We start from the raw sequence: 23,352 nt of genomic DNA, 5'->3' as shown, positions 1-23,352 counted from the left end.
TTTTCAGGGTTTAGACTTTGTCATTGCAACTTGCTATATATAGCTGTAGGGAGAGCTAGCTCTGCTTCAGTGTCTCTGTCCTAGAACTGGACCATACCAGACCACTTACCTCTACTTGCTTTGGACTTTTTTTGCATCTTCTGCTTGCTCTAAACTGTGAGCTGTCCAACTTGAGAACTAACTAATTTTTAACTTGCCTCTTCATTTCAAGTTTGGTCTGACCTCTGGTAACCATTCTGCTGTCTTGTCTTAACTCACTTCTTGTCTAGCTTTACTTACAGACTGCTTACCAACCTACCAGGCAACCAACCAGCAATCTGGTTTTCCTGATGCTTTCCTTAGAAGATGCTTGTTTGGTGTTTTCATTGAAAGAAGAAACATGACTGCTAAAAGATATTTCTCCTTTTTTCTTTTTGCTTAATTTATACTGTTCAACTTGGGGTTGGCAAATCTTTTTCTATAAAGGACTGAGTAGTAGATACTATTTTTTAGGCTTTGCAGGCCATTAAGTCTGTCGCATCCCCTCAACTTTGCCATTGTAACTTGAAAGCATCCACAGACAGTATGTAATGGAATGAGCCTGGCTGTTTTCTATAGAAGTTTGTTTACAAAAATAGGTGGTGCATTTGTAATTTATGTACATTAACTACACCTAAATAAAGCTGGTGTAAACAGAAACAAATAACAGGTAGTGGTCTGGGATTTGCCTGAAGATTATAGTTTTCTGATCCCTGATTTAAGTCATTAAAACTGTAGCAAGGACTAATTAGAGTCAGAGGAACCTTTAGAATTTATCCAGTTCAACTACCTCATAATGTCCATTAGAAACTGAGAAACAGAGAAAAGAGATTATTTGCCCAAGGCCATGTGATATGTTAGTAACAAAAGTAAGAATCTTTAGAATTTCGTTTCCCAAACTGAGCTATAGGGGTAGCAGAGTTTGAGAAATCCTATTTTAAACATAAACAAAATGTCTCAAAACCTTTTTCTTGTTAAATTTTCTTCCTTAAAGAAGCAAATTAAATTAGTTGCTACTACTTAGTGATTGTTCTGCCTCCCTTGATGGATACCATCATCACCCACACTTTAGCATCTTTAACATGTCTGAATGAAGAGGAACAGCAGAAGACTTTCCTGTAGAGGGCAATAGTCTAAAGAATAATCTAAACCATTATCATTATCATGAACTATGAAGGCTTACAAAGCACCACTGTGTACAAGACAGTTTTAGCATACAGAACTCTGGAATACTTGACCATTATTTTATGGAACCTGTTTGGGAATGCATTTCTAGGCTAATTTCATCAATAAGATTTTATTACCACTTTTTGTATTTCCTTTCATTAGTCGCTTCGTACGTTTCCTGATGCCAGTCTATAGCTAATAAGGCTGTAGCAATTAGTATTATGCTCTTAAGAAACTTGCTATTTGGGTACAATGTAACATTTATTTTTCATTTTAGGTAATGTGGTTTGGCTGGATGAAATGACAGCCACACGAGCCCTCATCAATATGAGCTCTCTGCCAGCCCTGGATAAGATAAGAAGCAGGGATGCCACTGAGGACAAGTCATCTGAGAAAAGTAAAAAAGGTAACTGAACACGAAGGAGGGACTTTTTGGTTTGAGTATAGAGCATTATATAACATCTGTGCCAGTTATTTCTGAAATAAGCTATGATGTTTTGGATGGTAGGTGAATAGGAGGAGAAAATGTAGGATTTTTAAATTATCTGAAATGGAGTTATGTTAAGGTTCATCTTGTCCCTCGTGTTCCATTTTAGACAAGCAGGAAGACAGTTCAGATGATGATGAGGCTGAAGAAGGAGAAGTTGAAGATGAGAATGCAAGTGATGTAGAGGTTAGTAATAGGGCAAAAATATGTGTGGTTTTACTATAAAAACAAAACAAAACTTGCTCATTTTGTTTTTTCAGTTAAGAATTAAAGGCTTGGTAGGTTGTGTTCTTCCTCTGGCTTCACAACTAGACGTTCTGAATGTGCACCGGGCTTTTGGTCTTTGTGACTGTAATGAGTGCTTCTTCTTAAGATCTTAGACTAGTACTCACACTTCTGTCTTAAAGAAAATGGTTTAACTGGTTTGAAGTTAAACCAAAATGGTTTAAATGGTTTGAAGTGTTGTCTAATCAGTAAAATGAAGAAAAAGCATATCATGACATATTTCCTAATGGATTATGTACTATTGTTGGAAATATTAAATGTATTCATTTAAAAAATATTTACTGAGTGCCTACTATATACCAAATTCTAGGTGCTGGGGATATAGCATCAAGCAAAACAAAGTCCTTGCCCTCTTGGAGCCTACATTCTAGTGGGGAAGAGAGACAATACACAGATACGCAGATATGTAATATAATGTCAGGAAGTGATGAGTGCTGTGAAGAAAAAGAAGGGTAAGCAGATAGAGAATGTGGAGACTATTCTTTTAGACAAGGCGGTGAGGGAAGACCTCTGACTTAGAAATCAACAGAGAAACTAGCTCTGTGATACTGATGAGTGTTATTAAAGGTAGAATGCTTTTTTAATTAATGGTAACTTTGCTGAATAAATATTTAAAAAGAGCTATATTTTTTATATTGAAAATGCTCTCTTTTCTTAGTTGGACACATTGTCTCAGGTAGAAGAAGAATCTCTCCTAAGGAACGATCTTCGTCCTGCTAACAAACTTGCTAAAGGAAATAGGTTATTCATGAGATTTGCTACAAAAGGTAAATTTGATAGAGGTGCATTTGGCATTGAGTTATTATTTTTAATCAAAATGATGTATTATTGAATGACATCCCTGCTCTTATGAATTGGGAGTTAGATCAAGTAATTTCAAAGTCCCTTCAAGCTATTATCTGTGCTAGCTACCTGAGTTGGAGTTTTTACTTTGAAAGTGAATATTAGCTATTGGCATACTTTTTTTTTTTTTTTTCTTTTTTTTTGTGGGACCCTTGCTGGCGGCTGGGGAACGAACCAGCACTGCAAAGGCTGCGGGCAGCCTCGCAGCCTAGTGCTCAACCGCTGCACCACCAGGGGAGGCCCTGGCATACTTTTTTGATTTCTGCCTAGAGTTGTTTTCTGTTAATGGCAGTTTGACTCGTGCTTTCTAGCCATTTTATTGTGTGAACTGTGAAAACTTTATAAAATTTTATTTTTTTATTTACCACAGAAATATCCTTCTAGACATTGCTGATAATGTCATTAGCTTTTATTCTCTAAGGAATAAAATTAAAAGCCTCCAATTTGTAAGGCTTTTTATGCACATTGAATTTTGTGTTCATCAAATTATATATATTTTTTTGAATCATTTGAAAATTAATTGAAGATGGTAACTCTTCTCCCCTGAATCCTTCAATATGTATTTCTGAAGAACTTTGACTCACATACAGCATAGTTATCAAAATCAGGAAATAATAACATTAACTTAATACCATTGCCTCATCTATAGTCCATATTCAGATTTTATCAGTTTTTCCAATAATTTCTTTGGCTATATTAAAACTGCCTGGCATACAGTGAATGCTGTGTAAGTGTTAGATCTTGATAATGATGATGATAATTGTCAAATAAATTTGATTATACTTTATACTACTCCCCCGCTAATCTAGGATTTGCTCCAGGGCTGAGTGTTTAAGAATGCTTCGACTGCTAAGTCTCCCTGAATCTGAAACAACTCCTCTATTTTGTTTTACTTGGCTGAGACATTTTTAAAGACTGTAACACACTAATTTGTAGACTCTCAGTTTGTGTTTGTCTCCTCCAGATTAAATTTGGGTTGTGCATCTTAGGCAAAAATACTGTAGAGTAATGTGTGTCGTTTTCATTGCATTAGATCAGGAATCGTGATATTTGTCCCATTCCCAGAAATGTTTACTTTTATCACTTAGTTAGGGTAATGATTACCAGGTTTCTCCACTGTGAAGTAACTATTTTTCTATTATAAAAAGTTTATGATAAGATACTCTGAGATTATGTAAATAGCCAATTGATCATCAAACCTTAAACAATAGTTTAAACATTCATTGGTGATTTTTTAAATTCCACTTTTTCATTTGTTGGCAGTCTGCTTTTTCTTTTTTCCATTTTTTTAACCTACTTATGTATATCAGATTAGACTCACAGAGACTTGTTTTATTCATTGGGTTCTTTTCCTTTATTGTCATTGTTTAATTCACAAATTGTCTTGGATTTAGTTAGTAGAGTCCCATCAAGGTGTGTTTTTACATTCTTTGTTTTACTGTGTTTACATTCTTTGAGCACTTTACTATTTCATGGTACAATAAAACATCTGGTTTTTCCAGATTCAACTTGTACTTTCCCTGCCTCCAATCTGGAATCAGCCATTTCTTCAAGGAACTGGTGGGCATGTTTTTTTATATCGGTTTGTGCCGCTAAGTTCACCTGTGGTACTGGATATATTCACAGCGGTTTTGTCCATTGTAGTCAGCAGGTTACCAAGGAACTGTGAAAGGCCTTTAAATTATGAAAATATGTGTGATCACTGGCCATCTTTCTCCCATTAATTGGGCATTTTAACTTGGCAAATGGAATATTTTTTTCATTTATTCATTGAGTGTGGCTGTTTCAGTGCATTCTACATGTATGGTACTACAGCTGTTTTCTTTTTTTTTTTTTTTTTAATAGAGGCATGTTTTATTTATTTTATTTATTTGTTTGTTTTGTTTATACATGCACTGGGTACAGTCAGAAGCACGGGAGGGTGAGAGAATTCACCAGAGCCAGAGCAGGGAGCAGAGCAGGCAGAAGGACCGAGGTACACTGCTGAGGGGAGCAGCGGGCGGCAGGAGAGGTCTGCATGCCATGTGGGACCCTCCTCCGGTGGCTGGGGAGCAGCCGGGGATCAAACCGGCGCCGCAGAGGCCGCAGGCATCTTCGCCACCCAGCGCTCAACCACTGCGCCACCGGGGAGGCCCTACAGCTGTTTTCTTTAAGCCACTTTAAGGAACATCATGATAAATTAGAAAAAATAGTTTACCAAATATATGGAATTGTGATAGTCTGTTTCTTTAACTGCTTCTGTGGTACTAGAATATCATCATTCAGAAATGAATATCATCTCTCAGGAGACAGTGAAATGCCATCTCTCCTAGAAATCTTCTGATTCTTGTCCACCTGTAATGACTGAAGCTTTCATGCTTTGTAAAGCTTTGTATCTTATATTGTTGTTTATTTTTTGTAGTATTTACTCTGAAGTCAGTCATCCTCTTAAGAGCAGTTTTGCCTCATTCAGTTCTATACTTTGCTCCAACCCTTGACACTGTATCTTTCATTTTTGTTGGCAGATTGTGCTGGTCCAACTTTGGAAAACATCCTTTTTTTTTTTAATCTTTTTTTTTTTTTTTTCTAACCATTCAACATTGTCTTTACACTCACAGGAAATCTTGGTAACTTTTATAATTACTTTTTAGATGACAAAAAGGAACTTGGAGCAGCCAGAAGAAGTCAGTATTACATGAAATATGGGAATCCAAATTATGGAGGCATGAAAGGAATTCTTAGTAATTCTTGGTGAGTTCAAAACCTTAAAATTTAAAAATAATTTGTATAGTACCTAAGCTTTTCTTAATCATTAAGTTGATATTCTGCAGTGGAATGTCAACACCATGTATAAACTCAAAGGAAAGCAAGAAGGCAGAAGTCAAGATTCTTAATGGTGGTAAACTGTGAGAATGCTGAATTTCAGTTTTATTTAGAATGTATCTGTTCCAACATTGTATCAGTGTGTACTTGAAATTAATTAGTGGATTTCAGGGTCCTTACTATTGGTTTTTTATCATCTGCTTGTTTTGACAATGTTGCAGGAAGCGAAGATATCATTCCCGTCGCATTCAGCGGGATGTGATCAAGAAGAGAGCCCTGATTGGGGATGATGTTGGCTTGACGTCCTATAAACACCGACATTCCGGTAGTTGCCTGCTCAGCTCTTGGGTAGACACATGTTTGGCTCCCGAAATCATATTTTTATTCTTAATACAGTCTTTTAAGGTTCCAAACTTTATCATCCTCTCTTCCTTGCCCTCACCCTCTGCCAACATATAGGAAAGTAAGTCAAGTCACAGTTAATTTTAAGTTGCCCATACAAAGAGGTCAAATGATTATATAAAAGCTGTTCTAACAGAAAAGACCAAATGTGAAAAAGGGAAAGTTAAAATAAAACTTTTCATAGGACTCTAATTTTTCTATTAATATCAAAAACTGTTTGAAAAATTTTTCAAGAGTTTTTTATCCGATGAGCTGGTTGAATTTTTCCTTTATCTGATAATGTAACTAGATCGTTGTGTCCAGTGTTCTGCACTCATTGGCTCATGCATATGAATACTTGAGAAAAGTGGGGTATTCATGACTTGGGTTTCATTTGGCTCCCCTCCCTCTTTTACTCTCTCCCTTTTTTTCCTTTTCATGCTTATTTTAAAGAACCATTTTCATTATGTTGATAAAGATTTGTTTTTATTTTGAACTTAATCTGAAATCTGTATGCTTTGCAGAGCGAGCCAAGTCAGCATATGAACATGGGATAACATGCATACACATTTTTCATTGTATCAGGGAGAGGTGAAGCCTCTGCATTTTTATTTAATGTATATATCTAAAGTTGTTTATTTGAAATCTGTATCTCAATAATGCACATATTTCTCTGTTAGTTATACTTTTCCAATATCAGTTACTTTAATATATTTTCTTATAATCTTTTTATTCATATAATCTTTATATTAAAGCTATAAAATGCAAATTACTCCTAATTCTAGCTTTCTAATATAACTGATTTCATTTTACTTTTCTTGTCTTTATAACAAATATACTGTTGAGGATACATATATACCTTCTATTCTGCTTCTCCCACTTAGCATAAACATTTTTTATGAACTTAAAAGTTACAGTTGATTTTCATTATTTGTGGTATTATATTCTATAAAGTCACCATGATTTTTTGAAGTAGCATTACTAAACCTCTCAGAGCTCTCTCAGTGCCATTTCTTTAATTGATCAATACATAAACTTGTCTGATGTGTGTTTCTGATTAAAGACACCTTTTAATACATACTGTTGATTCATTAACATTGGACTCAGGGCCAGCAGCACTGTCACTCATGCCTGAACAAGGCTTGTCTAGCAGGTATTCTCTGCACAGTACATTTTACAACCTCCTTGTGCTTAGTAACACTGGAACAGCTTTGGCACTACTCTTGGAGCCATTTTAAACAGTGAAATCACCCAAAAAAAAAAAAAAAATCCCAGAAATGTGGAAAACGTGGTACTCAGTAGACCGTAGTTATGACACTTGTGGATAGTATGAGAGAGAGGACAAGAAGGCAGACTGTTGCTTTGTTGGACCAGCTGAGAACGTACATGTCTGTTGACTCAGATTTTTTTTTACTCGGCACATATCCACAAATGACCCTGAAAGTTCTGCAGGCATTGGTTTTGGACTTGCCAATACATTTGGCAGATTTGCAGATAATTTGTGAGTAATGATGATTGACTGTATTTTAGGTAACTTTAAATGTTTTGTATGTTAGAGCATACTTTACCTGTCTGTTTTCCTATTGTTGGTATCAGAATGGCAACTGATTGGCACTCCAATAAGATCTCAGCCATGGGAACCCCACCTTTTAAGAAGGTCACTGACTTAGAATAGAAAATTGAACTTGTAATTTTTAGTGCTTTTCCTAATTTTTTTTTTTTTTTTTTGGTTAAATTCCTTAGGACTAGTGAATGTTCCCGAGGAACCCATTGAAGAGGAGGAAGAGGAGGAAGAAGAGGAGGAAGAGGACCAGGACATGGATGCAGATGACAGGGTGGTGGTCGAGTACCATGAGGAGCTCCCCACGCTCAAGCAGACCCGGGAACGGAGTGCTTCTAGGCGGCCCAGTGCCAGCAGCTCAGACTCCGACGAAATGGACTATGATCTAGAACTGAAAATGATTTCCACTCCTTCACCAAAGAAGAGCATGAAAATGACTATGTATGCTGATGAAGTGGAATCTCAGTTGAAAAATATTAGGTAAATCTGTTTTCTTTTTTGTCATGCTAGCTTTTAATTTTAATTTTAGACTCATTACAACTTCCTCTAATTTTATCATCACTTGTCCTAATTTTCGTCCTTTATAAAATTTGAATAAAAGCATCTGTTTTTTCCCTCTCAGTATACAAGAATTAGTCTGTTAGAAAAATTACAGATAACGGGCCTCCCCGGTGGCGCAGCGGTTGAGCGCTGGGTTGAGAAGCTGCCCGCAGCCTCTGCAGCGCTGGTTCGATCCCCGGCTGCTCCCCGGCCACCAGAGGAGGGTCCCACATGGTGCGCAGACCTCTCCTGCCGCCCGCTGCTCCCCTCAGCAGTGTACTTCGGTCCTTCTGCCTGCTTTGCTCCCCGCTCTGGCTCTGGTGAATTCTCTCACCCTCCAGCGCTTCTGACTGTACCCAGTGCTTGTATAAACAAACAAAACAAATAAATAAAAAACATGCCTCTAAAAAAAAAAAAAAAGAAAAATTACAGATTACATAAAAAGTGAAGATGACCTATAATCTTATTATCTCCTAAGATAGCAATGGTTAGCAATTGGGTGAATAATCTCCCAGCTAGTTTTATGCGTATACATAAGATGTGGAGGAATTACAGGTATACTTGTATAAAAATGAAGTGATGCTTTTTATAATATTTTTGCAATTTGCTTTTTCCATTTATTACACTATACACACACCTCCCATTTTCCAACATGTATACTGTACACACACCTCTCATTTTCCATTGTTGAAAGTACCATCATTTAGTTAACCAGTCCATTATTTGGTGGACATTTAGGTTTTTATTTTCTTACTGTTGGACTAAGTAAATAAATTCCTCCAAGTCCAGTTGTTGTACAAAGCAATGCACATGTTTTAAAATGTGGTATGGGTACATTTACTTCCTTAAAGGTTTTACTCATTACTGCCTATTGCTTCACCAACCTTTCATATTATCATTCTAAGTTTTTCAAATTTCATGGGCCAAAAAAAGTTATATTTAATATACCCTTGTTTGACTACCAGTGGGGATGAACAGATTTCTGAGAGCAGATAGCATATGCACAACTCAAAGAGCTGGAGTCCAGAGATGTTTTCCCTAAACGTTCTTGGTGGTGTGTGAGGAGAAAAAGTCAGACTGGCTTGTTTCTGTGGTTTTGTGCACATATTTATATTTAGTTTTTGGAGAACTTACTGAAGGCAAATGCTGTCAGAATAATGCTGGTGCTTCGCACGGTAGCCCATCTGTTTTTTCAAAGCAGTGTGCCCTTTACTAGAGAGGAGTGTAGACTCTGGGGTCTTGACTATAGCCAGATCACAGCCTGGGTGAGCAGAGAGCCTCAAGCCCTTTGCAGGCCTCTCAATGTTTGTCTCAAGAGAAGGAGACTTGAAGTTATGTGCTCTGTGATAGCTTACAGATACCATGTGTGGGACCGTGCTCTCTCTCTCCAACAGTCATTTTACAGCAAGCAGGCTGTAAATAGTTTTCTATGTATGGCATTGGAGAGTGGATGTTGGCCATATTAGATTGGGTTTCTTCTTCCTTTTTTTTTTTTTTTAATGAATTATTTATTTATACAAGCACCAGGTACAGTCAGAAGTGTGGGAGGGTGAGAGAATTCACCAGAACCAGAGCTGGGAACAGAGCAGTCAGACTGACAAAATACACTGCTGAGGGGAGCAGCGGGCGGCAGGAGAGGTCTGCGCACCATGTGGGACCCTTGCCTGCGGCCTGGGATCAAACCGGCGCTGCAGAGGCTGCGGGCAGCCTCACAGCCCAGCGCTCAACCATTGCGCCACCAGGGGAGGCCCGGGTTTCTTCTTACATTGTTTTCTCCAAAGCCCATGAGACAGTTGCATGAGTGTCTTCCACAGTAGAAGTTGGTTAACAGTGCCTGTTTTTTTTTTGTTTGTTTGTTTGTAAAGGAACTCCATGAGAGCAGATACTGTATCCGCAAGTAATATCAAAAACCGAATTGGTAACAAATTACCACCTGAGAAATTTGCAGATGTCCGACATCTGTTAGATGAGAAGCGTCAGCATACACGTCCACGACCAGCAGGCAGCAGTACTAAATCAGGTATTATCATTCAGTTGTGTTTCTGGGTTCATTCTGAGCTCCAGAAAGCAAAGTGGGACAGGGATAAATTCTTGTGTAAATTGTTGCCATCTGTGGACTAATGTAGTTTTTCTGGTTCATCACTTACAAATTTTGGGTTAGGCATTGAAACTTTAGGACATAAAAATTAATCAGACTTTCATAATATTTACTTTTAATATTTTTGTCCCAGACAGTTCTTTTACCCTGAATGTTTTTGTTATACTTTATATGTAAGGATAATAGGAAATCCAAACTGATTAATTTGGGTTATTGTATAAATGGTTAAGAATTTGAATTAGGGCCTCTCTGGTGGCACAGGCGGTTGAGTGCAGTGCTGTGAAGCTGTCCACAGCCTCTGCAGTGCGGATTCCATCCCAGCGGGGAAGATACCCACATGGCTCAGCAGTCCTCTCCTGTCTTGCCTGCTGCTCCCCTCAGCAGTGTATTTCAGTCAGTCTGCCTGCCTGTTGTGCGCCCCACTCTGTCTCTGGTGAATCCTCTCACACCCTGTACCTCTGGCCTGTACCCCGGTTCTTAAATGAATAAATAAATAAATGTTAAAAATCAACTTAAAAAAAAGAATTTGAATTAGGTAGCTTATATATCTTGTTCTATTTCATAAAGATAACTTGGAGGCAAGATAGGGTGGGGTAGAGTTAATTAAATAAGGAGTCAGGGACTGTGGTGATAGAAGGGACAAGAATGTCAGACCTTGCCAAAGAAGAAGACTTGTGCTGGGAAGAGAGGGAGGAAAAGGAGAAAAGCTAAGGGGTCCAGGCCTGAGGGGATGGTACAGATAGGGATGCTGCTCTTTGAGACAACAAGCAGGATGGGGAAAGCCCCAGCACCTGACTTACTAATAAACATGTTTTTGTTGTCGCTATTGTCTTCAGCGGGAACTCAAGAGGGTAGGCAGATTTCTGGGGGGATTGGAAGAAAAACACATTTTGTTTGGGATAACTTCTCTCTCTTTTTTTTTTTAAGATTTATTCATTTATTTATACAAGCACTGGGTACAGTCAGAAGCGCGGGAGGTTGAGAGAATTCTCCAGAGCCAGAGTGGGGAGCAGAACAGGCAGACTGACAAAACACACTGCTGAGGGGAGCAGCAGGCGCTGCAGGAGAGGTCTGCGTGCCATGTGGGACCCTCGCTGGCGGCCGGGGATCGAACCAGCGCTGCAGAGGCTGCGGGCAGCTTTGCAGCCCAGCGGTTCAGCCTCTGTGCCACTGGGGAGGCCCTTGGGACAACACCTCTGGCCAGATATCTAAAAGCCTTCTCTACACTACCCTAGTAGTGCATTTCCATATACATCTCTTATTTTTTCATACAGCATTTTATTGTCATCATTTTTACATATCCTATGGCAGTCTTTATAGATAAGACTTTTAATTACCTTATAGTGTGACTATACTTCCCTTGATTCTTTGCTTTTCATCAATTTTATTATGTTTATTGTGAAGTATACTAAGTTTATGGAGAACTTCTTAAATGCTCAAAGATTGTGGCTTCTGCCCTCACAGCGCTTACAGTATTATTTGTTAACAGAAATGTTTGTAAATTATTTAGTCTGTTTGGTGATATCAAAAAAACCTCCCAAAGCCAAAATAGTTGATTCTGCCTCAGAAATTTCTTGCTGGAGCAGTCAGTTGAGGTTTGTCCCTCTGAGAGCCCTTAAGTGCAAATTCTCCTAGAGGAATCAAGAACTGAGGGGTAGTGTAGAGAAGGCTTTTAGATATCTGGTTTGTGTCAAGCCCTGTGTCCTCACTTGGGGAGATTTGGCACCAGGCCCTTAAAAGATCTCATGTTGACAGTGTGGACAGTGAAGTACACATCATCCTTGGTCACAGTAGTGCTTTTCATTTTCTTTTTCTAGATATACGCCAGCGGTTGGGGAAGAGACCACATTCTCCAGAAAAGTCTTTTGGTGGTAATCCAGTTATGCGGAGAGAACCCTTTTCTGATGTGCATAGTAGGCTCGGTGTTCCCAGGCAAGACATTAAAGGCCTCTACTCTGATACTCGGGAGAAGAAATCAGGTTGGTGACAGTTAAAACTGATTGGGGATGGGAATTAGATAAGGCAGAGGACAATGGGTGTAGCATAGAAATACTATCTTAGTGGAAGGAAGGAAATAGCACATGCCAAATTACACTGTTTACCTCTCCATTTTAACCATTGTCATAATAATAATTTGGTAACAGTATGGAAAATACAGGAAAAACCCGCCCCTGGTTCTTTTTGCTTAGCACAAATACGTCTTAGTTTCATGGATGCTATTCTAGTTTCCATATACATCTCTTATTTTTCCATACAGCATTTTATTGTCATCCTTTTTACATATCCTATGACAGTGTTTATAGATAAGACTGTTAATTACTTTATAGTGTGACTGTACGATGAAATTTGAAATGTATATTTTTCTATTGTTAGATATTAATACAGTATGTACAAAAAATTAAGGGATAATGGGCAGAATCTATGAAAGTTTAGAGAGTAGTAGACCCATCACTTTGTAAAATGTTAGAGCTGGGAATGATGTGGGCATCACCCTGGCAGAGTGAGGTTGTACACAGAATGGCGAGTCACCAGAGGGCCAGGTGTACCATCAACAGCCTCCCAGGTGATTCTAATGTGTCCCTGGGTCCAGACCCCTCAGTTTGTCAAGAGGGGACTGAAACCAGGGAAATGTGATCACCTGCCCTTGGCTGCTAGTAGTTGCAAATGCTTTGGACCCCCCAGTGTTTTCTGCCCATTGGGTGCTGGCAGTGCCCCTGTTCCTCAGTATTATCCTCTTTCTCAGCATTCACTGCCCAACTGAAATGCCTTCTCACTCAAAACAGGTAGTTTATGGACTCGCTTAGGATCCGCACCCAAGACCAAAGAAAAGAACGTGAAGAAAATGGATCACAGGGCGCCTGGCACTGAGGAAGATGACTCTGAGCTGCAAAGGGCGTGGGGGGCTCTGATTAAGGAGAAAGAACAGTCTCGTCAAAAGAAGAGCCGGTTAGATAACTTACCATCTCTCCAGATTGAAGTTAGTCGGGAAAGCAGCTCTGGTTCAGAGGCAGAGTCTTGATGCCCTTTGGGCTTGACCAGCTGCCCTAAAGCCAGACATTCTTACTCTGGGTGGGGCGCACAGTAGGAGCCTCCCCTGCAGGAGTTGGCGCCCCTCCCACTTTTATCATACAGTCACCCTCTGCTCTTGCTGCTTCAGCAAGACATCTTAAGAATGTGATGTGTTTTGAAGGGCATCTGTCAATCTATCTTTTGCTGCAGTTATAGTTCTGGGCCCTCAATTCTTTTCCCATCACCCCACAAGCTTTACCCTTTGAGGAAAAGGCAGCCCTCCAGATTTTGTAGAGGTTTTTCTTAATATTTTTAACGTGTCTTTTAAAAAAGAAATGTTTTACACAGTTCATCCAAAGAGCAGAGAACTGAACTTCTCACTATTGCCTTGGCCCTGACAGCTGTTACCAGCACCCTTTTCCCAAGAAAAGTCAATTCCCAGGTGCTTATTGGACAGCCTTCGAGGGGGAAGATGAGGGAAGCTGCCAGCTCACCCTTCCAGGACCCTAGTGTGGGGGCCGAATCTCATGGACCTGACCTCAGAGGTGCACCAGTGCCGCCCAGGTAGATAAGAGACTCAGCGTGATCGTGCTTCCATCCCTCCCCGGGGATTCTGTTAGGGGCCTCTTGTTAGCTATCAGCTTGAAGTGAAGATCAAGTTCAGTGCTGTGGGATTTTTAGGAACAAAAAACTGTGACTTCTGGATTTGGGGTGGATTTTTTGTGCTAGGGGTGGGGTCATGGGTCAATGTTGAACAATTTTTAAGTCTGTATTATGTTTAAAAAATATTAATGATTTCAAAGTTTAAATTTTTAATTTTTATATGTGAAAATACTTCCTGTTGGCTACAAGGGAAGCTCAAGTGGTGTCTTCTTAACGTGCTGTTAAATATATATTATATACTTTAGAAGAAGGCAAAGAGAGGAGTCTCATTATTTTTAAATGATCCTAATTGTATAGTCTGTCTATTGTACAGAGTTCATCTTGCTTCTTGGCCACTGAAGGGGAAAAAATCCATCCATCTGAGATGGGGTCCTGTTGTTTATTAAGAATCACTTTAGAAGTGGTACACTGATACTATTCTTTCTGTCTCCAAGTTCTGGCACGTAAAGACGTCTTCAAAACTGGCAAATAACATTTAATAGAGAAATTTTAGTTCATTAATGTCTAACTTCAGATTATGCTGTCACAAAAAGGCGGTAGATTACTCTGACTTCTTATCTGAGTTTTGTTTTGAAGTAGTTCATGTTTGTATTCCTCTGCAGGCTTAAAATGAGTGTTTCACTTCTATTCACTAGAACTTAGGAGCTAGAGATAGTAAGTCCTTGTCCCTTTTGTGATGTCTTCACTCCTGTGTGGAGTGTGTCGGCATCCAGTGCAGCCCTGGATTCCAGAGGTCTTTACCTGTGGCTGAGCTGATGGTCACGTGGCTGCTTGCACTGTGGTGCGGCTGGACATGGAACGCTGTTGTTAGCAAAGTGAGACTTGAGAGCTGCAGTGAGAACGGCGTTGTCCCTACTTCGTTGGTTAACCAGCTTTCCTCCCTTCCCTTTGGAAAGATTAGAGCTCATAACCAAGATGTGTTTCAACTTCCTAATAGGATTCTAGGAATGAGATGATTCTGCTTGCTCTGCCAGTCGAGACCTAAGGTTTCTCAGCTATTCTTGCCCTTTGAAACACACAGCCGAGAGCCAGGTTCTTGAGGGGGAGTCTGGGTTTGGGGAGTTGGCAGTGTGAGAGGTGCACAGGCCTGAGAGTCAGACACCTGAATGCCAACCCCTTGCTCTGCTCCTTGAGCCTGGGCCTCAGTTTAGTTATTTAACAAATGTATGGGTTGGTACCAGAGCCTCTGCTTTTTGTTGGTGCCTCTCAGTATTACTCTCCTCTCCCCAAAGCTAGGACAGCGGTGGGCTGCTGACACTAGTTTCTGTTGCGGGTAGGGAAAGCATCAAAGAAACAGCCGAGGGTACTTAGCCCACCCCATTGTAATCTCTGAGTTTGCTAGCGTGTCTTTGTGACCAAGGTCCCAACTTACATGCTCTCTGCTATGTTCAGAAAATGCCCCTTCTCAGGCTTCCCCAGTGGTGACCCTTTCCCACCGGTTCAGGCACGTCTGTCCCATGGTCTTGTAACTCTCAGCAGCCTCTGGCTAGAGATCAGGGAAGACTTTCTGGAAGGATGGTGGTGGTAGGTAGTTAAACCTGGGTCTTTATATATAACCACGAAAAATACTCACTTCAATGACCTTTTCACAATTCTCAAAAACACACAGAACCCAGAAAAGTATCTTTAAAGATATTTCCTGAAGTTTTTAGTCTTAGCCTGTCTCACTCTCCAGCCTATACTCACATGTTCAGATCTTGCAGTTGCTTAGGTGTACCCTGAGTGCCATGGGCCTGTCTTTAGCATTTGGGGTGAGGAAGGAGAGTCAGGTTTGTCCTCGGCAGATGGCCTGCTATGCTTTCCCCCTGGGCCTTCCTCGTGCATGTGGGCAGCAGGGCTACCTACTTTTCTGTGTTCTTACGAGGAACATGAAATTTTAAAATACGTTTTTGCTGCTTGATAATAATTACAGATACCTCATTTCTGTTTCCCACTCTCTCTCTTGGGAGAGGTAGCAATTACCCTGGAGAACTTGTGAAGCTTGCCACAAGATGTAAATTCTCCTCCCCTAGCCTTCTGTAGTCTGATCCCAGAGAAACCTCCCCTAAGTTCAACCAATGTCTTCTCCTCCATCCCTGTAGTAACCTTCTTACTGGTCTCTTCCCTGTCTCGCCTCCATTCTGCACATGGCAACCAGGATAAACTTTTGTTGTTGTTTATTGAGATACAATTTATGTAGTATATTGATCACCCCTTTAAAGTGTACCTTTCATTGGCTTCTAGTCTATTCATAGAGTTGTGCAACCGTCACCATAGTCAATTTTAGAACATTTTCATCACCAAGAAGAAACCCTGGACCATTAGCAGTCACTCCCTATTCCCCTGCCTCTCCCTCCCCCTCAGGCAACCATTAACTACTTTCTATCTCTGAACATTTTGTATAAATGGAATCGTACACTTTGTGACTGTTTGTGACTGACTTCTTTCATTCAGCATGTCTTTGAGGGCCATCCATGTTGTGGCATGTGTCAATACTTCATTTCTTTTTGAATCAAGTGAATAATATTCCTTTATATGGATAAAACACACTTTATCCATCTACCTGTTAGTGGACATTTGGGTTATTTTTTTTTTTTTTTTTTTTTTTTTTTTTTTAAAAAAAAAAAACACTATCCTGAATATCCATGGACCAGTTTTTGTGTGGACATGGGTTTTTGTTGCTCTTGGGCTATTTACCTAGAAGTGGCATTGCTTGGTCAAAGGTGACTCTATCTTGAACCTTTTGAAATTCTGCCAAACTATGTTCCCAGGTGACGGCATCATTTTTCATTCTCCCCAGCAATCTATGAGGGTTCCAGTTTTTCCACATCCTCGTTAACATTTGTTAATTTCTGGTGTGATAACTCATTGTGATTTTGATTTGCATTTCTCTGATGACTAATGATGTTGGGCATTTTTCCATGTGCTTCAGGGAGAATTTTCTTATTCCTGTGTTTAAAACCCCTCCCAAACTTCACTATTGTCTTTGGAATAAATTCTGAACTCTGATAGCTCACAGGCTGATCAAGGTCTCGTGTCTAGCAGTATCTCTGGCCTGTTTACCCATCCTTGCTGTCTGCCCACTGGTTCTCTGGACCTGTCTGGATCTCACCACTGTTCTAGACTGTGCTCAGTGCTCTTCCTCCCAACTCCTGACACACTTCCCTGGTCCTCTCCCCAGCCCTCCTCAGCCTTGCCTGTTTCACCTCATCCTCAAGGACTCAGACTTCTCCAGGATGTTACTCCTGACTTCCAGAGCCAGGTTATCAACCTTGCTATGTGTTTCACAGTAATGTCAGCTTACTCCAGAGTAACATAAAATTGGGGTGTAATCAGAATTCCTCTAGGAAACCATGAGGAAGATGCCATGTTGAAGACCAGCATGCTGCAGTCCAGCCTAGTTGTTTCCTACCCTTGTGGGTTGCAATCATGATTTCTTTGGTTGGGTACCAGGTAAAGTGGTTGGACTGCCTTTAGAGCCATGGAATGTGAAAAAACACTTATTTTAAGTGTTGGAATAACACTCAGTTAAGCAGCTAACTTTGAAGAGACCCTTGGGAGCTGAGGCCACTGGAGTAGCAGAGCCATAAGCTTACCACAGGGCCATCTGCCTGTCTGCTCAGTGAGTGGAGGTGCAGGTGGAATGGCTTTTCCTTTTTCCTTGTCTTTTTTAGAAATTTTCTTTCAGATAAATACCGTTATGTTTGCCTCAGTAAAATGTGTGTATAATGCCAAATCTCTGTATCCATACCCCTGTGCCAGCAGCCCTGTACCCTGGATGTAATTCCCTGTTTCTCCTTTGTCTTCTTGCTAGACTGTAAGCTCTGAGAGCAGGGACCACGTCTGGCTTGTTCACGGGGGCTTCCCCAGTTCTAGGACTGTGCCTGGCACCAGCCAGCTTCTCCATGAATGTGTGACAAGTGTATAACTCCCCGGCCACAGAACATCTCCTCTCCAAGGCCTCAAGGGTTCTCTTTCAGGCCAGTCCTCATTTTTCTGCTTTGTGCTCCCAATAGTTCATTTTCATATTTTATTTTCCTTCTAGCCTGTGAGCTCCTAATGAGCAGGTGTCTTCCTGTTATCTCTGTACCCTCCCACCAGGCTAGTTCCAAGTAAGCAGTGCCTACAGGGTGTTCAGAAAATGAATGGATTGTGGTTACCCAGCCCAGCTCTGACAACTTTGTCTGCAGGCCAATCTAACTCTAGCTCAGCCCATCAGATTCAAACAGAAGATTATTCAGAAATGTGCAAACTGCTTATAAGAGAAAAACAATCTCAACTTGACCTCCATGAAATTAAAATTGTGATGATTTGCCTATGTCTGAGCTAAGGCTTACCCATGCTATGAAGAATTTGCTTAAGTATCGTGTAGGTAGTCCAGTATATTTTTTTTAGGAAGCATTCACCTGCCCTGGGAAAAGAAGAACGAAAGCCAGAAGGTAGATATGAGGATGACTGAGCCATTTCTTAGACTCTTGTCCTGTTGGTGAGGAAAGTGAGGGCTGCCCAAAGAAGGTGAAAAGAAACCTTCCCAGCAGCAACTCTTCTGTTTAAAGCAGCATTCCAGTTCTCGCATGGAGCATTTTAAAGTTTTGGTGAAATGCTAACAGGCAATTTGGATTGAAGTTAACAGCAAATCATGACTTACAGATTAATTGCTGCACAAATAAGCTTGATGTATTAGTATTTGCTTTTAAACCTTATATAACAAGTAGATGAGAACTGCCTATGAGGCAGTTAAACCATTTTTTTCTTTTCAGAATTAAAAGGACAGAATGTTTTTGATAAGCATGAGAATAGCACACTTGCTTCAGAGAAGATTGTCACTGCATCATCTGACCAACAGTAATCTACAACTTTTCTTACATGTTTATAAAATAAATCTTAGAAAAGAAAAATACTGTAGCTTTTTATTTTTAAATGAAACTGTGAACATTTCACAGAACTTGGATGTTCCTCGGAGCAATTAAGGAAATGCTGAGTCAAAAGCCTATTTCAAATGGTTGTGAGGCATTAAAGTGGGATTTTGCTGTGCTATAAATAAAACTCTAGAGCATGGGTGGTATTTAACCTACCTAAGTCATTCCCCCATTCTGGAGGCCCTCTTCAGATGACAGATTCTTCAGTAGCTGGCACTTTAGTTAACTGTCAGCCTGGATCAGTGTGTTTTAGTGAGGACAAGAGGCCCACAGCGTTGGCAGGAGAGGAGGCAGGCCTTCCCATTCCTTCCAGGGTTGTCGTGTTTAACACTGATGTATCCTCACGTCTCATGGGTAGGGGTTTCTCAGAGAGCTTGTGAGCAGGAAGCAGCACTTTCGCTCATGGAGAGTGTCTTGGAGAGTCAGATGGGATGGAACCCTGTAGACTCATTCTGTCTCACATACCGACTGTGAGGACCGAGCAAGTCCTTTCACCTCTCTGAACCTCAGTTTCCCTGTCTGTCAAATGAAGGGCTTAATTGGGATGACTCCAGGTTTCTTTCTCTTGCTGCTGTGAGTTCTAGGATCTTCACTGTACTTTCTCAAGAAGCATCTGTAGTGTAGGATGGACAGGAAGGAGGGGGGTCAAGCAAGAGGCCTGAGCCCTTGCACTTGTGCCTGTGACCTAGTGTAACACTCCCTCCCCCAGTGTCTCCGATCTGAAAGGACAGAAGTCTTCTCCCTCCCTCTGCACTCCCCTCCCCAGCGCACGCACACACATACACAAACCGGTTTTATTTGGGAGATTTTTCAGGAGGTAGTCCAGTATTAGTCTCCTTAGGTTGCTATAACAAAATACCATGGACTGTGCAGCTTAAACAACAGAAATGTATTTTTTCACAATCTGCAGTGTAGAAGTCCAGGATCTGAGAGCCAGCGTGGTTGGGTTCTGGTGGGAGCTCTTCCTGGCTTGCAGACAGTCATCTTGCTTGTGCACACAATCCTTTCCTTGGTGTGGCACATGGAGACATTGTACTCTTCCTCTTCTAAGGCCACCAAAGCCTTTATGATCTTAATTATCTCTTAAAGTCCTATCTCTAAATGTAGTCACATTGGGGGCTACAGCTTCCACTGTGAATTTGGGGGGTGGGGAGTGACACAGTTCCTTCCATACCATTCAGTAAATAAGGATCCTGATATGTTTGTAAAATTAGGTCTCTGCTCTTTAAAAGGTGTCAAACTGGGAGGGATTCAGACCACCGATGTGAAGACAGTAGGGTTTATAGTGTTCAGAGTCCTGTTTCTGTGTCAGTTTCTCACTCTGGCATCACTAGCCACGTGGCCTGGGGAAGACGCCTTCACTTTCTTAGTCTGTGAAACTGGAGTGACCCGGTAGGGTGACTCTGGGGATCAGAAGAGGGCTCGCATGGCAGGCCGCTGGGTCTGGTGCTCCCTCCTGAGGCTCAGTTGGTGGTGGTGATGCCACTGCTCTTTGGTCTCCCCCTGCTCTGCCCACGACTGCAGTCCTCCTCTCTCGTCGCAGAATTGTCCTCTCTCTCCTAAATTCCTTTTTCCCAACCCCCTCTTCCCAGCTTCCTGGGACTCGAAGGCAAGTGGGTAATTAAAAACCTGTGTGTGGAGCCTGTGAGGCGGGTGGTGGCAATGGTGCCCACCTGTCTGTCAAATGCATGTGTTGGTGCTTTTGATTCGTAAAGACAATCCTTTTTACCTCCTGCTGAACAGGTCTTCTCTGTCATGTGACCTTTTAAACTTACTGCATTTGAAATAATTTCAAAATTACAGAACAGTTTCAGGGGTAGAACAAAAAACATTTTATTGTTCATTCTGTCCCTCCTCCCTTCCCTCCCCACTTCTTCCCCTCAGTCTGAACCACGAACTATTCCAGTTATATCCCTTTACCTCCTAAAGATAGATTTGCTAAAAAAGCAAAAACAACGAAACTTCTCTTACATGACCGTAGTGTAATTAACAAATTGAGGAAATGTGTGATTTTTTTTCTACTCTGTAGTTCCTGATTCAGTTTTGTCAGCTGTCCCAATAATGTGTTCATTTATCTATTTTTATTGTGGTATCATGGACATATAATACTAGTTTCCGGTATACAACATAATGAACTGACATTTGTATATATTGTGCCTTTATCACCCCAGTAAGTCTGGCTAACATCTGTTATCACATAGTTATAAAATTTCTTTTTCCAATAATTTTTTTAAGGCAATTTATTTCCTGGTCTAGGATCCAATCCAGGATCAACAGCACGTTTAATTATCTTTAATTTCCCTTACTCTGGAACAATCCCTTAGCCTTTCTTTGTCTTTTATTACCTTGACACCTTTGGAAGAGTCAGTCTAGTTATGTTGTGGGAAACCCCTCAGCTGGGCTCCTTAACACTTGTTCAAAGTAGAATGCATTAGGAAGCCATTCTCACACTCCTTTGGATACATATGCTCTTGCTGCATGCCCAGCCTTGTGCTGATGCTGGGAATGGGAGCGCTACACAACACGGCCTGACTGCCCTTGGCACCTTATGCTTGGGTTTGTGAGGAAAGCAGTTATGTCAGAAGGGCTTGAAGGGCCCCTGTATGTGCATGATTCGGGGTGTGCCATGCTGGCACCGACGGGCTTGGATGAATACATTTCAGATGGATGCGGGATGAGTCAGCATTCTGGAAGCCTTCAAGATGCAGAAAGTGACCCTGCGCCCAGCCCAGCACCCAGTCGTCAACTTCGCTTGGCCTCCTGAGGCGTCCGGAAGTTCATACTCCAAACTGAAGTCTCGCTTCTCAGAAATCTTGATTGAGCTGCAGTCCTGGGCTCTAGCCTTGGGTCATTCTCATCTCTCTCTGGGCCTTTGTTGGGCAAAGGAGCCCCTGCCAGCTGCCCCTGGAACCTGAACAAGTGCGGGGGAGGAGAGCTCACATGCTGGAGCGACGGGAAGACAGGCCGTCTGTCCCGCCTCTGACAGGTTAAAAGCCATTTGGGATGGTCTTCATGGTCTGGCAAGTCAATCATCAGACCCGGAATTTGCCTCTTTGAGCTGTTTTCTCTGTTGGATGGTGTACAGCTGAAGTACAAGTGGTGAATTGTAATCTCTACTCAACTGTGTAAATCAGGGAGTGATCATACCAGCCATAGATACTTTGTCAGATCGAAACAGACAATGCAAAAATGTTTTAAATGTCATCAAATCATTATAAAACTGAGCGAGCAAGCTTTCAACGTAAGAAACAAAATAAACTTGATTTTCATGTAGTCATTAAGAACACCATTGTCTGCCATGTAGTAGCACATATTAATGCTTCAAAGCGCTTTCCCTAGGGATGCAGACATGCACCCGAGACACAGAAGCTGGTTTTTGCATTGTAAATTAAAATTAAATAAAATTTCAAATTCAGTTCCTCAGTTGCACTGGTGGCATTTCAAGGGCTCAGTAGCCACATGTGACTGGTGGCTACCATGCTGGACAGTGCAGATCCAGAACATCATCGCAGAGATCGGCTGGACTTCCAACAACCTGGGGCGGGGTGCAGGAGAGGCTGCCTTCTGAGACAAAATTTGTCACATGGAAAATTTGACCAACGGTGAAGTTAGTATGTAAGTGTGACTGCATACTTAGCAATGTATTCTCTTGGATACTGGGTTACATCAAAGGTGCCCTGAAGGATATATGGAATTTTACTTTTGCTTTTCTGGTAGGTCGGAGCTCAATCAAATAGGCTCCGATAGCATGGTAATGTAGCCAGGTTTTGAAGAGACAAAGCCAAAGCTGAATTGAGGCCGTGATTTCAGTTAATGTGTGGGGTGTGCACCTGGGCCCTTGAGTGCACAGCCAGGTGCAGGAACCCCATTTCTAGCAGTGGGGGCACTCTGAAAGTGGGAACCCCACTCAAAGGCAACCCCACCAACAATTCTGGGCTGGGCGCTGAACTGAGATGATTGGTGGCAGATTCTGGGGCAGTGGTGGGGGACTCACAGGGATGATAGACAACAGCTGGATTAAAGCTGCTCCTGCACCTCAAACATCTGCCCACAACACCCAGAACTATGTTCCCAGCCCAAAGCCTGGCTCTCCATGCCTTCAAAGTGAGGGTAGTGGAGCTGGCTGATGGTTGTTTCTAAGCTCCCAGTCCTGGCCCATACCTGCCGAGGAGGCCAGGCAGCCAGCTGTGTATCAAGTGGGACGGTCTTACTACTTGGAAGTGGCTGGGTATCTAAGCCCTTTTCTGACTGCCTCAGTCCCCGCCTCCTGCCTGCCGTTAGAGCTGAGGGGAAGCTGAACTGGCTGTGGCCCCCGCCACTGCCTCTACTCCAGTGATGATGTGGATCTTCCACACTCTGCTCTGCGTGACCAGTAAGTCAGCCTCGCCTACTGCCCCGAGGGGCTGCTATTCCTTTGGCACAGCTTTGTTTTTGTCTTTCTGATGGGCTCAGTCAGGGCCAGAGGTCAGAGAAAGTGGGAAAGGCCTGGGGAAGTATTCTTGGAGGTACGGGTCAGATCCCCAGGCTCGCCTGCAGAGCGTTGCCACCCTGTTTCTTCTCCAGCCTTCCTGCCCCACCTGGGCCTTCTCCCTGTGGCACC

General features: G+C 41.6%; 2 protein-coding genes across 3 annotated transcripts in view; both read left to right on the top strand.

Annotated features, from left to right (window-relative positions):
- Window positions 1-16,412, top strand: part of NCBP3 (nuclear cap binding subunit 3) — a 30,892-nt gene extending 14,480 nt beyond the window's left edge. Inside the window, exons 5-14 of the mRNA XM_037492595.2 lie at window positions 1,463-1,591; window positions 1,782-1,858; window positions 2,616-2,724; window positions 5,431-5,530; window positions 5,824-5,927; window positions 7,727-8,024; window positions 9,950-10,104; window positions 12,000-12,161; window positions 12,966-13,128; window positions 13,593-16,412. Coding sequence (XP_037348492.1) covers window positions 1,463-1,591; window positions 1,782-1,858; window positions 2,616-2,724; window positions 5,431-5,530; window positions 5,824-5,927; window positions 7,727-8,024; window positions 9,950-10,104; window positions 12,000-12,161; window positions 12,966-13,128; window positions 13,593-13,701 — 1,406 coding nt within the window. The 3' untranslated portion in view covers window positions 13,702-16,412. The remainder of the gene's footprint in view (window positions 1-1,462; window positions 1,592-1,781; window positions 1,859-2,615; window positions 2,725-5,430; window positions 5,531-5,823; window positions 5,928-7,726; window positions 8,025-9,949; window positions 10,105-11,999; window positions 12,162-12,965; window positions 13,129-13,592) is intronic.
- Window positions 13,716-23,352, top strand: part of ITGAE (integrin subunit alpha E) — a 68,790-nt gene continuing 59,153 nt past the window's right edge. Inside the window, exons 1-2 of one of the 2 annotated variants that reach the window (XM_054689742.1) lie at window positions 13,716-13,755; window positions 21,416-23,124. In XM_054689742.1, coding sequence (XP_054545717.1) covers window positions 23,088-23,124 — 37 coding nt within the window. In that variant the 5' untranslated portion in view covers window positions 13,716-13,755; window positions 21,416-23,087. The remainder of the gene's footprint in view (window positions 13,756-21,415; window positions 23,125-23,352) is intronic. The other variant, XM_054689743.1, reaches the window with a different exon arrangement.

This window comes from Talpa occidentalis, unplaced genomic scaffold, assembly GCF_014898055.3.
Source record: "Talpa occidentalis isolate TD23 unplaced genomic scaffold, MPIMG_talOcc4v2.1 talOcc4.7, whole genome shotgun sequence".
Taxonomy (NCBI): Eukaryota; Metazoa; Chordata; class Mammalia; order Eulipotyphla; family Talpidae; genus Talpa; species Talpa occidentalis.
The sequence above is the reverse complement of the archived record's forward strand: the minus strand, read 5'-3'. Positions and strand labels throughout refer to the sequence as shown.